Here is an 18,513-nt window from a genome sequence, read left to right as displayed (position 1 = left end):
ATAATTACATAGTAACAGAGTGACTGCTTATTTCCATCACTATTTAAACGTACTTCACATTATTATGTCGCAAAACAAACACCGTACAAAACACCAAAGGAGGATTATAGAACAATTACATTTCGGAGTTCCTTATTTTGATGACCTAACTTAGCAACTACCTTTATATTGTTGTTGACAGATCAAAATAATGAAGCAGCACATTCTGAAGAACCTGTTTTTATTAACTCTGCCAATTTAGCTTTTAAGAGCCTCTCTGTCAAAACGTAAATCATTATTTTTTAATCGGTAAATAAAGTGCTCAGCAAACATCTTGATTCTTCTCCCATCTTTATCCCCCCAATTTATTACAGAGAAGTTTGACGTTGGTTTATTAATGACTATAATGAATATGTCATTTATAATTTGATAAATCAGTAAAACAATATTTTTAAAATCTGCTCGAATTCGGTTAGCCTTAAAAAGGTATGTTATCTGTTCCAGAAAAGTCATGGCCTTGAAAGATCCTAATGATATTAAATATCATACATGTTTACGACCAAAGAATGAAGGACTGTTAGAAAGTGAGCTGACTGGTTTCCTGTACATTCTAGAGGTGAGAACAGAGGATTTATTGTAACATAAATAGCTTCCTCTCCCCATCTTCACAATCGCAGTATTTTACTATGAAGATGGGGAGAAGAGGATATTTATTCACAAAGCCAACAAGCAGTAGATCATTAGTCTCTAGATTTTCAAATGGAACAAGACTGAGTTATATCCCTTAGTGGACATGCCTGTTAATTGAAAGTAAATGAATTCAGTGATTATACATTTGAGAAATCAGAGTCCGAGGCAGATGGTACAACTGAATCCTAGAGAACAGGCAGGGAGATTTCCTAGAATGACTGATTGTCAGAGAGTGGCAAACCTAGGACTCTTGGTTATATGAGTAAGTGGTTCTTTTCCTTCCTTAATATCCTCATATCCCAGAGCTCATTCCCAATCTTAGAGCCAGGTATGTAGGGACAGAGAACAGTTCAGGTATAGAGAGCTGTCCTACAAGAGAATGTCCACCTTACACACTAATTGGTGATTAAAAAAATAAGCTTGAGATTTGCTTTACTTAGGATTTTTCTGTTTTGTTGTGGTGTGAGTGTTTTCAAGGCAGCCATATCAAAAAAGCCTTGAACTCTAAAATAAAGCCTTAGCAGCTCTGTTCCAAGAAGGATGAAAAGCTACTATTTTGCTTTGTCAATCTGCTTAGTAAACACGGATACTTCTTTATTTCTAAATATAGGGGTAACTCATATAATATGTGAATAAAAATCTGGGTGTTGAAAAATTGCTATGATTTAAGGGCTGCTCCACAATTAACAGATGACTGGAATTGTTAGGAGTTCATTCTGGAGGTGCATCTGTTAACACTCCGATTGCTTTCTATCATTGCAGCCCCTTTCTGAAAAATGGGGTCAAAATGTTTTTTGTCACAGGTCATGCTTTATACTACAGGGACCAATAACCTGCCATGGGAGCCTGGGGAAGGTAAGAGCAGCAGAGACAAAGGCAGCTGTTTGTCTGTATCCTCTGGAGGACTCAACCCAATCACAGGCTTTGTTCTGGACAGTGACGAAGCAATCTGCCTGGCCCTTCCCCTAGGGAAATTTGAATATGGGCCACTCAGCTGACAAGGAAGCTGAGAGATAGAGAAGACAGTAAATAAAGGTGTAGTGAAAACTCTAAGTAAGCAAAAGCAACAAGGTAGGGAGGAGAGAACTTGGTGGAAAGAAGCAGACAAAAAGAGAAACAAAATCAAAGATGAAAGTCCTAGAAATCGAAAACCTTGTGTTCTACATGATAGCTCAGTATTTCACAAAGGCTGACTGAAATTATTGATGTTGTTACACCTCACCTCCATCACCTGAGGTAACCTGAAAGAGTGTAACAATAATGTGAAGCGCCATGAACAAAACAAAAACAAAAGCCCCCACTATTTCACCAGAGTTAGAAAACAGGTGTGTATTACAGAAAATGCCAGGCAATGTGTGGAAACAAAAGCTGTGGGAAGACCAGCTGAGAAAGACGCTGCTCAGAAGGACCAAGGCTGGCTCTGACTCTAGGTCTCTTGAGACCATCAAGGCCAAATCACAAGATATTCTGGATCCAAAAGGCTGACAGGTAAGACTGGCATGACAACCTATCAGGACTGATGACAAATGAAAAAGTTAAAGGAAAAATGGAAGGAAACACCAAAGGGCATCTATATATACTCGAGCAGAACACTTCCAACACACCAGCATTATATACTTAAAAAGAAAAACAACCTGTTGGGGAAAAGCTCACCATGGAGTGTGCTCACAAATGTGTACATGTTTGGGAGGGATGGACCTTTGTACAGAAGGCCTGCCTGTATTGCTTCTGTTCTAAGATGTTGTAAGATAAGACACCAATTCAACTAGCTTTAAAGGAATCAAATAAAAATCCAATGTACGGGTTGATTGCAAATTATCATCCCAACAGTGAAAATCTGATAGGAAAAAAATGCCTTGGCACCAATCCTGAACTTTCCTCCATGAAATTTGCAGGGTTAAAAGACCAGTTCTTTAATTCAAGTTATATTACTATGACAATTAAAATGGCTTACTTATATATGAAGATTCAAAAAACATATTTTTACTGATTTATAAATGTGTTATTTCCCCTTCCACTTTACTGCTCAAAAGGCCCATAGAAATTCTTATTGTCTAGAAGCAAAAGGAATGGAAAAAAGAAAAAAAATACAAGGAATGGTATTTCTTCATAAAAGTTGGTACACTTGGGCTTTCCAAACTTCTACAGACGACAGCATAGCCTGCCTCAGGAGACCCTTAAAGATCTAAAAATTGTTTTTCTTATTGGATTTCTGATATTAAACCGACTCTCGCTGGCGTTGATCCTGTAATTTCTCTCACCAGATGTACACTGCGTGTGACTTTTGCAGGTGACCCAGCCCACTAGATGCAGCAAGTTGCTGGCAGGTAAAGCCAATTTCCTGAAGTAAAAAGATCTCTCTGGGTTTGGTGTGTCGGTCACGATTCTATCATTCTTTGGTCTCTGGGTCATTTGTTTTTCACTCACTTCTCCATTTCAGTTTTTAAAGCATTTCACAGTAGGAGACTTACTGATATCTCTAAGTTTGTTTTTATTTTTGGTTTTTTTTTTTTTTTTGGTTTTGTTTTTTCCTTTTTCCTTCCTTCCTCTTCAGGGAAAACTTCCACTTTAGCTATCTGGATGCCTAATTCTTTATTTTTCCTGTTCAGTAGTAGTACTATTAGTCTTATGTTTCCCTTTATTTCTTTGTCCAAAATTGTGAACATTATTTTCTTTAAGTTTTATTATAAAACATGTTCATATTACTAGTAAACTGGAAAAGAGATAAGAAAAGGCGTATCCATAATCTTACCTCATGAACATCATCATTTTTGGTATTCTAACATCTCTTCCTAATCTTCTGACTCATGCAAATCTTTTCATGTGTAGTTATAATCACAGAATAATTAACATATTTATTCACTCAAGAAATATTTTACATACTAATTTTTCATTATTACTTTTTCAGAGTTGTTATGTTGTTACATTGTTATGAATTTCATAGCCATAATGTTATTGGCTGATTAATACTACATTATATGGATGAGTTTTAATTTAAATATTTTCCTCCCTTTGGTTCCGTGATGCACAAATCTCTTCTTTGGACGATTCCCAGCATTTTAGCTTTATGTGTCCCTTTAATTGTTAACCTAGCTGCCTTCTCTCTATCTCCCAAAAAGCAACCATGATGTCTGCTATTGCCACTGCCTCCTGTGTCTGAGACCCTTCTCTCTTTTCACATGACATGCTCCAGTCCTTCTAGGAAAAGGTGGATCTGATCTGGTCACCCTATCAAGGTTCCCCTCAACTGAGTCAGGGTTCCCCTCAACTGAGTGAACGTGGTTGCTGGGATTAAGGAAAGCTGCAGATACGTGTTAGAAGTTAATTGGAACCAGAAGTAGGAATATTCTGTGGCTTGTGAAGCCTACATTTTTAAAGTTACAGGAAGTAAGATTTTAATATTTTAGAGTCTTCATTAAAGAAATGTGAAAATGGACTTCTTAGCATATCTAATGAAAAATGAGACATGGGCGGGGGGGTTGGTTTGGAAAAGAGGAAAGATGACTGAACTAGAATCCTTTCATATATATATATATATATATATATATATATATATATATATATATTAATTTAAGTATAGTTGGTATACAATATTATGCTACTTTTAGGTGGACACTATAGTGACTCAACATTTATATTCCTTACAATGTGATCACCACACTAAGTTTAGTAATCACCTATCACTGGGATGACATTGTATTTCTCAGGTGTCTAATGATAGGATCTTGGATTCTAAGTTCCTCACCTGTCAAATGGGAGGCTTGGAAGTGAAGAACCTCTACGATCCCCTCTGGGTCAGAGTGCAGACAAGCCAAGAAACACCCCCCAGGACACATTCCGCTCTGAGGGCCACTTAGCTTCAACGCTAAGCTTTACATATTGTAAGAGAAGCTCTAAAAGACCAACCTCTTCAGAACACTGGCATATAAAAGTAAAGTGATTAATTCCTTCGGCAAGGCCACTGAATTCTCCTGAATGTAGAACCACGGATTTTTAGATCTTCTAAACGTTCTATAGCAGAATGGCAGGCTCAGCTTGGGGCCAGAAAAGCTGTTATTTTCCTTTCAATTTCTCTGTTGACATTCTCACATATCCTGCTATATTTCCCTTTGTATGTAGCCTAAAGCTCAGCAGGGTTTTAAAGAAAAGGAAAGTACTTGTGGCAGGAGAGAGGGAGCAGATCTAGAGAAAAGGAAACAAGCACATTTTTATGGCTTTATTTTCTGAGAAATACAAGCCCTACTCTTCTCTCTTCCTGCCACGTTCTAAAGGAGAGCCTACTTTGGGAGCATGGTTAGGGTTACATGCTAACCAGCTGATAGGATAAGAAAAAAAAATTATTCTGAAGTATTTTGGATTCCTGAAGCCTTTAGAAGGGGATGGCTAATTTTGTTGCCAGTTTCATGATCATTCACTAGCAGAAAATGTCTTCCGAATATTATACTGGGTTGCTATCTGCCTTATCCCCTAAGAGAGGTAGCTGGACAAAAAGAGACCGGATAGCCCTGCTTTGCTAGGAAAACAGGGGTGAGAGTGGAACATGTCTAAAAAGGTTTTAATTTAATTCAAACTTTTAATTTAAAAAATTGTTTCACATTAAAAGGTTAAACTTCACAGTATCTTTTTTTAAATATAGTGAAATTGCTTTCATTTCGTTTTGCCCAAATTGAAATTAAAAGCGAGGCTTCAAAATAAATGATAAAAGAAAAAGAAAATTATAACGTGCGTCACTGCAATTGGATAATTAGTAAAAGTTAATCATTTAATCTACAAGCCAGAATTGGCTGAATTGTAACTTGAACATAAAGAAAATATCACTTTCATAAATATTAATTTCCCCTCTGCTCGTTTTTGACTCACTACTTTCAATGACCTCAAGATTCAAAGTTAGCTTCCTCGATAGTAAAATGTTTTAACAAAACCTATCCCATATATCCAGAAACCAACAACAAATTATGTGAATTCTGTATCATGTACTCTGCCAGACCTCACTTACAGGTCACTGTGGACACAGGTAAAAAACTCAAGTGCCATGACTACTGCCATTAATAGATAATTTGGGCTATTTTTAAATGCCAATCTACAAACAGTGGACCTATAACATATAGCAGTGATTCCGGGCATGGGCTGGGGTGCCTGGAACGGATATCTGAATTCTGGTTCTGCCACTCCCTGGTTGGTGGCCTTGGGCCAGTTCTTTAACCTCTCGGTGCCACCATGAACTCACTTCCAATATCAGATTAACAGTATGTGTCTCGCAGTGTTGCTGTGAAGCTTAAAAGGGATGACACATAGAAAGGGCTCAGCAGTGTGCTTAGAACAAGGAAGCCCTACAAAAATGCCAGGTACTTGTGTGTTTATTCAACAAATAGCTCTTAGACACCCATTTTGTCCAGGTACGTTCTAGTCGCCAGGGATAAAGCAATGAAGAAATCACACAAAAATTCCTCCCCTGATGGAATATACATTCTAGCAGAAAACAATATCTAACAATGAAATAGCACTTATACTTATTTACAATTATTGCGGAACCACTGGGTTTTAATGCCATCAAGGAGACATTTAGCAAAGTCTGGAAACATTTTTGATTGTTACAAGTGGCATCAAGTAGGAAGAGACCAGGGATGCTGATAGACGTGCTACAAGGTACAGGACAGTCCCCCACAACAAAGAATTATATGGCCCAAAATGTCAACAGCGCAGAGGTTGAGAAACCCTAGTTTAAAGGTTAGGTATTGACTCAGTTAATCCTTAAAACAATCTTATGAGGTAGGAATTAAAAGTATGGTTATATGTTATAGTAACCAATAGTAGCTGCATTTTATAGAATATGATTGTATAACATTCATGGTAATATTTATATTGCATGTCAATATATTATATAATCTTCGTAAAGTTACATAAAATTACATACAGATGCTTTAAAAATACCTTTCTAGTGTGTACGTGTGCGTTGAAATACAGATGATGGATTTTACAAAATTGATTTTGAGTTCATTTTACAACCAATGACTGTGTACTTGTGTCATCCAGATTTTAAATGATTACTCTCCCTGCTCCTCACTAACGTGCTACAGAGGTGATTTTTGTGTGTGTGCCACATCTGCAAGGATTTGAATATCCAAAGAAGGCGCAGTGTGGTATACCAGAAACACCAGACCAGGAATGCAGAGATCCAAGATCTAGCTTCATCAACTCACTGGCTGTGGCATCTTGGGTACGTCATTTAACTTTGTGGGGCACCTGAACTTTAGCATCACTAAAACATGAGGCGATGAGGTCTTGCAGATAATGTGTGGAAGTGCTATAGGAAATGCCATGAGCGTTCCCACCACCTATCACACCACGGACATGTACTGAGTGATCACTTTCTTCTCACTGTGCATTAACTCATTTCATCCTACCTACAGCCTGTGAGGGTAAGTTCACCGGTCAATGCAATTTGAAGATAAGGAAACACGGAAACGTGGCAACTTGCCTGAGGTTGCAGGGTCAGGAAGTGGCAGAACAAGAGTTCCCATCAGGCATTTCTGGCTCCAGAGCCCTCCCTCTTAACCAGTATGGGACTCTCTGGCCGAGCTACTGTTTGCAGTAATATTTGATTTGTAAGTAGTGGTAATTTCGTCAATTCTTTTTTCATAGCTTCTGCATTTATTTCATACTTAGAAAGGTTTTCTTGACTTGGAGAGTATTAAAAACAAATCCATATTTTCTTTTAGTACTTCCGTGGTTTTATATTTCAAAGTTTAAATCTTTAAAATACTTTGAATTTATTTTGGTGGATAGAAAGAGTTTGGATTCAACTTCTTTGTTTTCCAAATGGTTTCCCAGTTGTCACAATAATTTCTGTTGAATAATCTACCCTTTTCCCACTGATCTGAAATGCCAACTTTATTATACACAAAATTGTCATATTATTGTAATCTATTTCTTGACTTCCTGTTGATGTGACAACCAATAAACAAACTATTTTAATTACTGTATCTGCATCATATGTTTTACTATTTGGTAGAGCTAGTTGTCCTCATTATTTTTCTTTTCCAGAATTCTGCTGGCTGTTCTTTAGGGACTTAAAATTATTAGGTATTTTTGTTACGATAGTGTCACATTTATAAATTAATTTAGGAAAAACTGGTATCATTAGGAGGTTGAATCTTCCCATGTATGAACGTTGTATACTTTTGTGTTTGGTTCAGTCTTTTACTTCACACCCTCTATTGTTGGTGAGCTCCTTTAATATTTTAAAGTTGTTCTCATATAGGTCTTCCTTTATTACATTTACTCCTAGTTAGTAAGATATTCCTACTTGGTTAATGCTATCACATGGCTGTCTTTCTTATAAGCAGATAGGATAATAAAAACTGTTAGTTACAATGTTATATAAAAAGGCATTCATTTTGGTTTTGGTTTTGGTTGTGTGCCCTGTTCTTGAAACTTTCACAAACTCAAGGTTGAAAACTTCACTAGAACCACAGCCACATAACACTTCATTTTTTAACTCCTGTTAAGAAATACTTATCTCAAAAAAAAAAAAGAAAAAAAAAAAAAAAAAAAAAAAAGAAATACTTATCTCTAATACATCACCTATATATCACATTGTGTGTTCACCACCCAGAGTCAGTTCTCTTTCCATCATCATATATTTTATGCAAGTCTACTAACCATTGTCACCCCAATACATTTTAGTAAAAAAAAAAAAAAAAAAGAAATACTTTTCTCATGAAATATTTTAGCATGAATGTAGAACTTATTAGATTTTTAGAAATCTTTGCTCTATGCTTAGCTTCAACATAAATTTTGGGAGTACACAGAACCCAGTGGTGTTACATTACATATTAACAATTTTTACTGAACAGAAAACATAAAACTGACCTCCTAAGTTCATTCCAGCTTGAAGACATTTCTGAAGTCTGCAGGCAGGACAATTCTTCCGTCGAATTTTATCAATGATGCAATCATTTCTTCCAGCACACAAATAGTTGTGTTGCCCTGAATAAAATAAAAATAAAAAAAATTGTTAAAATAAAGACTATTATACTAATATAAAGTACTAACATGTATACTCAGAATATGAAACTTCCTCTTTCCTGTTTTGAAATCTCTTCTTCAAAAAAGCAGAAGGGAAATATGGTTACGGATAATACAGGCATAGGAACGGCCAGCTTAACACAGCTGAGACTTTAGATGACAGATGATAAGATTAACACTACGTTTATTTCCAGCGGGTTCTCATATAAGTAGAGCTGCACTCCCCCGTTGTTTACCATTTTTGAGAGCTGTATGAGCCCTTTCAGTGATGGTGCAAATTTCATTCAGACATCCCAACAGCACAGATCTCAACACATGCCCTGCCATCTTTATGTAAGCTGCTATGCCTGCTCACCTTTTACACAAGTGATTTCAATGGGAAGACTTTCAAATTATACAATTATTATTTCAAATGTTTAACTATTTCATTCTGTGGACCAAACTGGAACAAAAATATTCAGATGTAGAAATTGCTTAGAGAACGGCAGCTGCTGGCAAAATGTAAAATCATAGCCTAGCTCAATTACTCCTTTATTTATTCAAAAAATATCTACAAAACTTCCATCAGCTACCAGGCATGATTAGAAACACTAGAGATACAGTCATTAATAAGACAGACATAACTCCCTGTTCTCATTACCTTTCATTCAATTGAGGTGGGACAGACAATAGACAAGGGGATTAGGTAAAATGTGCAAATGTTAAATAGTAATAAATGCTACTGGAAAAAAAAAAGAAGAAGGGGAGGGGCATATACCATGGTGAAGGCGTGGGAGGGGATGGGGTATGCTGACATTTTAGAAAGAGTGCATAAAGGGAAGGCCTCATTAGAAGATGATTTTTAAGGAAAGGTCTGAAGAAAATGAAGGTGCTATGTGGACATCTCTGTTAGAAAACATACCAGGCAGAGGGAAAAGCCAGTGAGGTAAGGGTAGGGGTGGGGAGGATACCTGGCATGATTAAGGAACAGCCAAGTGGGAACGAGCAGAAAGAAAGAGGAGATGAGGAAAACAAGTGAATGTGAGTCAGATCACATAGGGCCTGAGAGATCACACTTGACACTGACTTTTACTCTGAGTAAGCTGGGAAGCCACTAGCTGAGAGGGCTTCGAGCAGAGAAATGACTCGATGTGACTTACGCTTAACAGACCGCTCTGGCCGCTGTGTTAGAAACTGACTGCGGTGGACAAAGGACAGAATTAGGGAGACCAGGGTTAGGAGGCCATCACACTATGCTCTAAGGGAGAGACGATGGTGAGTCAGGTCAGTGTGGTAGCAGTGACAGTGGTGAGACATAGTCAGATCCATGATGAATTGGGGAGTGAAAGATGCTAGGATTTGCTGACAGACCAGTGCAAAAGGGGCATGAAAGAGGCATGGCGATTCTTGGGCTAAACAATTAGAAAAATGGAACTGCCAAAAATTGACATGGGGAGGACAGGAGGAACACGTTGGCTTATGGGGAATTACACCGGTTTTAGACGTGGGCGTATTACATTTGAGAGGGCTGAGAGGTATCTAAGAGGATGTGTCAAACTGGCAGTGACATACACAGATCTGGGGTCAGGAGCAGGTCTTGGCTTTTGGTCATTATTTTAAGCCATGAAAGTGGATGAGATCACATGGAGAGTGAGCACAGGTTGGGAAGAGATGGGTTTGAGGATTGAGTGATGGGTCATTGAAAACATGCTCACAGAGAGGAGAGGGAGTCTCCCTGGTGACCATATAGTGAACGGACTCCACAGTACTCACTCCAGCCTAGTACCACCACCCCCACTTGGTTGAGAATTACTAAGTAAATTACAGTAAGTATTTAGTAAAAATAATGTGTATTGCTTAATGGAATTAAAATAATTTAATATAGAGCACATTTTCAGTAATATTGTGGTAAATCTTAGTAATAATAATAATAATAATAATAATAATAATAAAAAAACAGTAACAGGATAGGGAAATTTATCAAAGTGAGGAAATAAAACCCCGCTATTACAATAATCTACTGATTTATTTAAAAATTGAATGCTCTTAATAAATATAGGTAGGTGTAGATAACTGCACAGAGCAATCGATTAAGTAATTTAATATGCGTGCAGGTGGAGTCCCAGAAAGAATGGAGAGAGAACAGGTGAGAAAAAAATATTAAAATTTCCAAATTTGAATAAAAGCAACAACTCAGAAATCTAGAAAGCTTAGCAAATACCCAAAAGATAAAAGAAAAGAAAAAACAAGCACTAAGGTACAACATAATTAAATTGGCAAAAAAAAACAAATATAAAAATATTTAAAAGCAGCCAGAGCAAAACAAATTAAGTTACATAAAGGACACAATGATAAGAGTAATAACTGATTTTTTTATTTAAAACACTTGAGGCCAGAAGGCAACATAAAATATCTTTAAAGACTGTCAACTCAGAATAACCAATCAAAACATTTCTCAAATGGAGGTGAAATAAAGAATTTTTTTTTTTTTAAATAAACTAAAGCTAAGAAAATTCATTGCTGGTATAAGAAATGAAAAAGGAAGTTCTTTATACTGAAGGGAAATGCTGGATAGAAATTTAAGATATACATAAAAGAAAATAATGAAAATGATAAATAGGTGGTAAAATGTAAAATAAACTTTCTTTTCTTCAATTCTTCAAAAGTCAAATGATTGCTTAAACAAAAAAAATAATAAAAATGTATTATGGGATTTATAAAATACGTATGTAAGATTAAAATATCTGAGATCATAGCAAAAAGAACAGGAAGGGGTATAAATGAAATTCTACTGCTGTAAGTTTCTTATATTATATCTGAAGTGCTATTTGAAATGGTATAGTTGAAGCCAATTCAGGGTAGACTATAATAAGTTAAGAATATATCCTGTAATCTCTACAGCAGTGGTTCTCAAAGTTGTCCATGGACAAAGCATCAGCATCGCTTTAAGAATTTATCAAAAATTTAGATTCACAGGCCCCACTCCTGACCTACTAACTGAGAAACTCTGGGGTGGGACCTAGAAATCTGTGTTTTATATAATCCTTCAGGTGGCTCCAGTGCACATTAATGTTGGAGAAATACTGCCATGAAGCAAGCACTAGAATAATAACACAAAGAAGTATAGCTCAAGAGACAACAGAGAAATAAAATGGCATACTAAAAATATTCAACCCAACAAAGACAGAAGAGGAAAAACAAGTAAGCAAATAATAGAGGGAACAAAAGGAAAACAAACACTGGATGACAGATATAAACCCAAGTATAGCAACAATTACATTAAATGTAAATGGTGTAAACACTCTCATTAAAAGTCAAAGATGTAGACTGGATTCAACAAAGATGCAGACCGAAGTGTGTGTTCGTAAGCATTTTAAATATAAAGGCACACACAGGTTAAGGGTTAAAAGATGGAAAAAAATATAGACAATGAAACTATAAGAAAGCTGATATGGCTATATTAAAGTCAAACAAAGTAGACTTCAAGACAAAGAATATCAAAGACAAAGAACGTCATTTCATAATAATGAAATTGATTAATAATAATCCTAAATATGAAAGCACCTAATAGAGCTTCAAAATGCATCAAGCAAACATTGACAGAACTGAAAGGTAAAAAGATAAATCTAAAACCACAGCTGGAGATTGACTTCTCTTAGTAAGTGGCAGAACAATAACTATCTTAAAAATCAGTAAAAATACATAAGATTTTAACATTATCAAACACCTTGATCTAATTAACACTTAGGTCACACAACTGCACAATATGCATGTTCTTTTCAAGTACGGATGGAACATTCACTAAGATAGACCATATCCTGAGCTATAAAACAAGTCTCAAATTCTAAAAGGATTGAAATCGTGCACAATATGTTTTCTGACCACAAAGGAACTAAATTAGAAATCAATAGCAAAATGATATCAAGAAATCCCCACATATTTGAAAATGAAGCCACACACTTCTAGATAATTTATGGTTTAAAGAAGAAATCACAAGGCAAATTATGTAATATTTCAAACAAAATGATAAAAATTCAACATATAAAAATGTGTGGGGTACAGCTAAAGCGGTACTTACAGAAATTTTACAAAAGGAGAAAGGCTTAAAATTCAAGATTTAAGACTCTACCTCAAGAAGCTAGAAAAATAGAGACTCAACCCAAAGCAAATAGAAGGAATGAAATCACAGCTAAAGTAAAAAGCAATACAGAAAAACCAACAAAGCCAAAAGCTGGTTCTTTGTAGAGATTGACTAAGTATAAAGATAACAGCAGACAGGCTGGGGATTCTGTTCCATGTCTTCCCACCCTGGGCCCCAGGGTGATGGAGCAGCCACCACAGCGAATCCTGGGAGTCTCATGGTAAAGGGGCTGCAGAATGACTTAGGAAAAATCTAACGCTCCAGCACAGAAGGGACTGAGCTGTAGTCCAAGGACCCCACTCAGTTAACACGGTGGCAGAAATTGGAATCTTACTTTCTACCCAGAAAGCAAAGAGCTGGAAATATATGGGGAACCTCTCTGAAGACTACCTCCATGAAGAGGAAATAAAAATATAAAATTCAGCCTCCATATTAGTTCCTCTCTGAAGTATTAAAGTATTTACATTATTGCTTTTGGGGGGATAAATTAATCTTAATAGATGAGTGGAGGGCACGTTCCATAAATAGCTGAACTTTTCAAAATGTTAATGAGAATTTACCAGATGCTAATACATTTCCTTTTACAATAAAATAAACATCTATGGGCTAGGCAACTTCAATAAAGAATGCAAACCAGTGACCATCCCACCTCCATGTCCAAAAACCCACAACCTATTAATGAATGTAAGTACATCAACAAGAATCTATACAAAAAATTATAAGCTAAATAAATTAAAAGTTTCTAGGGGAAATGTGAATGTCCCACCATTTTCAAACAGATGATAATTATTTTTCCTCATAAAAAGTTAGAGGATGTTCTGTCTAGCTAACTGGTAGCAAACACTGAAATAGGTACTTCAAAGAGAAACAATGCACATCTCCACAACATGGAGAAAAATCAAAGCTTAAAGTCAATGGGATATGATTTGAAGCGTCCAACATATTCCTTTAAAAATAGCACTTTTGCACAAAGTTGCTCAGCATCCATCTACGGGCTCTAGACACTACTAGACATGAAGTACCAGTCTGTAAGCTAATGGAGAAAACTGACACATAGTACAAATGGCATACGGCCTGGCAGCTGCTACTGAAAAATGGTGAAAAGAACAAATGAACATATGTTTACCAACATATTAAATGCATGTACGACATACAGAACTTACATGTTCATGTGGCATGCTGTATATAGACACAAACCCAGTCATGAATGTGCACATAAGGCCTACGGGCTCCTACACAATTGGCTTACGAAAGACCCATATGCACAAATCATTCCTGCCCTATCTCTGGCATTGTATTTTCCAGACACCTCTATACACACACACATTAAGGAAAAGAGATCTAAAGATTTGCAAGGAAGCAGGAGAGGGTTCTGGGAAAGGGCGAGATCACTGAAACCAGGGTCAGACTCCCCAGCAGGATGAGCGTGCCTTCCTGGTGTCCTAGGTCCTAAATACACAATGCACATCATTCTCCACTGAAGGTCGTTAGGATTCCTTAGATCACAGCTATTACAGAGTCATCGGAGGTAAAAGCATCTTGCTTTAAGAATGAAAACTTGTCCAGTCGGACTCCGGCGACTTCAGCCACTCATCCCTCTGTGTACACTAGTTCAATTACCTCCTGCTTGAGAGAGTGGCAGCTTTTGGGAGAAAAGGCAGTTATTCTAGAAAACAGCTACCAAGGTTAGAGCCAATCTGGAGGGGATACCAGGAAGCTTCATTAGTACATGTGTGACATAAATTGACAGATTTAGAGGGAAACCAGAAGCACTCAAATCAAAGAAAAATGCCTATGGATTAAGAACAACAACAAAGTTGAATTAAAAAAAAATCAAAAGTATCATTTTTTTCCTATTGTTTTCAACTATGGTATTGCTTTTAATTGTAGAATAATTCACTGAAGTGTTTAAAAGTTAATTTCATTATTTTAAAAGTAATGGAACCCAATAAAAAAAGGTCTTTTAAAATTTTCAACTACTTTGAAATCAAGAACTAACTTTTTGTTATACTTGAGCTGATCACTAAAGAGAAAATACAGATTGGGTGACATATGGGTCTTGCCTTAAAGCATCACTAATGTTAGCACGAAAAAGTTGGAAACATGGAAGGCAGTTGGGGGAAGACACAGTGGAAAGAGCACAGCTTGGTAACCAGATACACCTGTGTCCCAAGCCTGCCTCAATAGTGTACTGTGAGGTTCTCCGCCAAGTTGCTTAACGGTTCTGAGACTCAGTTTTTTGATCTATGAAATGGGCATGGCAATTCTGACCTTGTAGGTTATTTGATGGATTCACATTAATGCATAAAACAAGAAGTACAAAGCCTGGCCTGATGTAAGAACTGGGGGGGGGGGGGGGGGAATGGTGATAATGATGCTATCAGCCATAATTTATTTGGTTAGCTCAGTCTTAAAAATAAAGTAGTATGAGAAAATCCAAACAACAAACATCGTCAACTCTGAATTAAATATAAGTGAGTAAAGAACTTCCTGTGGGAGCAAGTACCCATTGAGTCAGAAAGGTCTCTAGATGAAAAGGGCCCACTTGAGACAAGACAAATACTCTTCAGCTCTGATCTCATCTTCAAGCCTTAACTGTTTCTAAGAGCTGGCAAGGATGTGAGACTGGAGAACTACATCCTTCAGGTAAACACGGGACAAAAAGCTGGGGCTCTGATCTGTGTGCAACTCAGGTAAAAATTCTAGACTAGGGCCCAAGACCATAAGAGCGATGTAAGATTCTGCAAAGTTATGCCTCCCTTGTATTGTTGTCCCTCGTATCTCCTGTTTTCTAGTATTACTTAATATTAAAACTCCTAAAAGTGAGTGGGTGCACATGTTTAGGGGCAGAAGGAAAGGTGAACCTGGGAAAAGGAATTCCATTCTGCCAGGAGCTTCACGGAAACTGCAGAGTAGCTGGTGGTAGCAGATATTTAGAGGCAAGCGGGTTGAGGACCACAGGCCTTTGAATAGAAGAAAAAGATGTTCTGGAATTTAAAATGTGTTCCCTGACAATGATTTCATCACACTCAGCAAAGATTTTTAAAGCAAAATATAAAAGGGCCAAACATAATTCTAGAGGTACGAGGAGGCTGCAGGAATTTAAACGATTAGGGTAAATCATGTGGGCCTGATGTGGTATGACTTTAAAAAAAGGGAGTGACTGTAGCTGAGTTGAGGCTTTATGGAAAAAGAAAGCATCTGAGGTGAGCCGTGGAGAATGCTGTGGATTGTGAACATGGAGAGGTCAAACGTACAGATGTGCCAAGCACAGGATGAGCCCAGGGAAAGGCAGAGAGACGCAGTTAAACGGTCAGTGAGCAGCTGGTCTGGCTGGGTGAAGCCCGGAAGGGGAGGGTACAGACAGGGAGCAAGCAGTGTCTACACATTCTGGTGACAGGAGGATGTCCAGGGGCTGCCAATGCCACGTGGGCTCCTGAACACTCTTTTCTCTTCCGGTTTCAGACGCACGCACCCACCTAGCCATTGGATGTCCCCACCTGAGTGTCCCCGACACTTCACACCCTCCACGTTCAAAAATCAAGCCTAAGGTCCCCACCCCACAGACAGCCCCTGCCAGACTCAAGGTCGTCTTTAATTTACACTCCTCCCACCTCCCCGCAAACCCCTGAAAGCCTTAATACTCAGTGGGTTATGGGTGCTGACGAGCCTCTCCTGAGTTTTCCTTGAATTCCATCCATGCCCACCAGTACTGTCTCCCCTTATTACAGGCTCTCTTGGTTAAACTTCTGAGTTATAGAGTTTGAACCCTTGCTTACTATCTATGGGACCTTAGACAAGTTACTTACCCTTTTTGTACATCGGTTTCCTCGTTTGTTAAAGCACCTATCTCATGAGTTATCCTGAGGATGGAATACACCATATAAAGCACTTCAACAGTTGCTGGCACCCAGTAAGGTCCAATGAATGCTCCAAGATTCTATGTTTTGAAAAACTGACTTATCGTGACACTTTGGAAGCACAGCCCTTTACAGATGGGGGACGTACTAAACAGAATAAGAATGCAACGGATATGGACATGTGCCCCTGCCCGGCACCCCAGATCCTTTCCCCTAGCCTGGAGAAGCTGTGCCCGGGGCCGCAGCCTGTGCCTCCTAGAGAGGACCACTTCTGCCCACTCCCCCACTTGATGTTTCCTTCCCACACCACGGCCTCTATCTCTTTTACGCGCTTGAACTTGATTAGTTAGCCTGAGAATCAGTCTGACTTGCTTGCTTCCATGACTTCCTCTTCCTCCTGGGGTGAACACCCTCAGGGAACAGATGCAGCCTCCGTCTCGGGGGAGACTGTTCCTGCATCTAATTATGGGGCTCAGGTAGAGTCTCCGCCATCTTTTTTTTTGCTGTTACCACTAAGCCATATCTTTCAACTTAGTTACCCCCCCCAAAGTTGATATTTTATCTTCCACCATCCACTCCTTGGTTTTCTTTCTCCATTTGTTCAGAACCCAGGTTGGGAAATGTGGGGCTATTTGTCAGGTTCCTTCGCGATGGAGAGGGAAGCCAGCACCAGAGTCCCTGCCACTGGGATCTGGACAACAGGGACACAAAACCAAGTGAGCTCCCGAGCCTGAATCCTGCCACACGGGTCCTGTGCTCCCCCTCCAGCCACTGCCTGCAATCACTCTCCTTGGTTCCCCAGATCTGCAGCTTGTTAAAAGGCAGGGAATCCAGAGGATGTGGTCACTGTGGGAATCCAAATACTGGGGTGCAAACCCCTTGGTGGCAGTGAAAACTTATTTTAAACACTTTTCCGTTATTTTCGTTTTCCCTTTAAAAAACAATCTGCCAAGAAATTCCACCACAGAATCTTGTTTTCCTTTAAAACCTTATTTTTCATGTTTACCACATTACGTGACATGTAATTTCTTTTTCACACCTTGACGCTACATGAGAATTTAACTTTTTAAAAGGGAGGTCAACTTATAAAATAGTTTACTATTTGTCACTACCTGAATGACATACTGCACAATCATCTGTTATGTGCCCAAAGCCATTAGCAAGTCTGATGGCTTTGCTTAGGTCGCTGTTCCTTAAAACAAGGGAACTCCGAACTTTATCAGGAAACCAAACTTTTGAAGGGTCCTCTTCACTTAACCGCCCCTGATGGACACTCGAAAAACCAGACTTTAGGGACAATGCACATTTTCCTTTTCCAAACAACACATGTATTTTCAGAAAGGCAATTTCACTGAATCGCTTTCCCACTTAACGTCTTTAAAAATCTCTTTTTCGTTTCTAAAGGTCCATTTGTTGTCCTGCTGGAGTATTTTTTTTTTTTTTTTTAAAGCAGTTGACAACTGCCCAGCAACGGCAGCCGGTGTTTGCAGTGACTATTTTGGGCTACATCACATGTCACTTACATAACCTTGTTTAACTGCTCTTGAACTGGTTCGAACAACCTGGGAAAGAGATTAGGGCAGTACCAGCAAATTCTCGCGTTGCAGATTCTGATGGGTGATTTCCCATCCCCCGTCCCTACGTCTTATAATGTTGCATGGTGAGTAAGACGGTGTCCGACAAGAACTGGTTATTCATTGTTAGAGCAAGCTAAAACATTTGATAATTAACTTCCTCTGCTCAGTTTAAACCAGTCCAGTCTGCCCATAACAAACCAGTGAACAATGCTCCCCTGCTGTTGGGGTTTATGAGTGAGCCTGGCTTAACGTGCTTTAA

The 18,513-nt window shown here is 38.2% G+C and overlaps 1 protein-coding gene across 4 annotated transcripts in view; it reads right to left on the bottom strand.

The window, feature by feature from the left end:
- NR3C2 (nuclear receptor subfamily 3 group C member 2) overlaps nt 1-18,513 on the bottom strand; it is a 310,553-nt gene that overhangs the window by 85,794 nt on the left and 206,246 nt on the right. For all 4 annotated transcript variants that reach the window (XM_074338455.2, XM_074338457.2, XM_074338454.2 and 1 more), the window contains exon 4: nt 8,542-8,658. In XM_074338455.2, the coding sequence (XP_074194556.1) occupies nt 8,542-8,658 (117 nt within the window). The remainder of the gene's footprint in view (nt 1-8,541; nt 8,659-18,513) is intronic.

This window comes from Rhinolophus sinicus, chromosome 15 (assembly GCF_057876585.1).
Source record: "Rhinolophus sinicus isolate RSI-liver-muscle chromosome 15, RSI-T2T, whole genome shotgun sequence".
Taxonomy (NCBI): Eukaryota; Metazoa; Chordata; class Mammalia; order Chiroptera; family Rhinolophidae; genus Rhinolophus; species Rhinolophus sinicus.
Note: the sequence above shows the minus strand (reverse complement) of the source record. Positions and strands in the feature narration are given on the sequence as shown.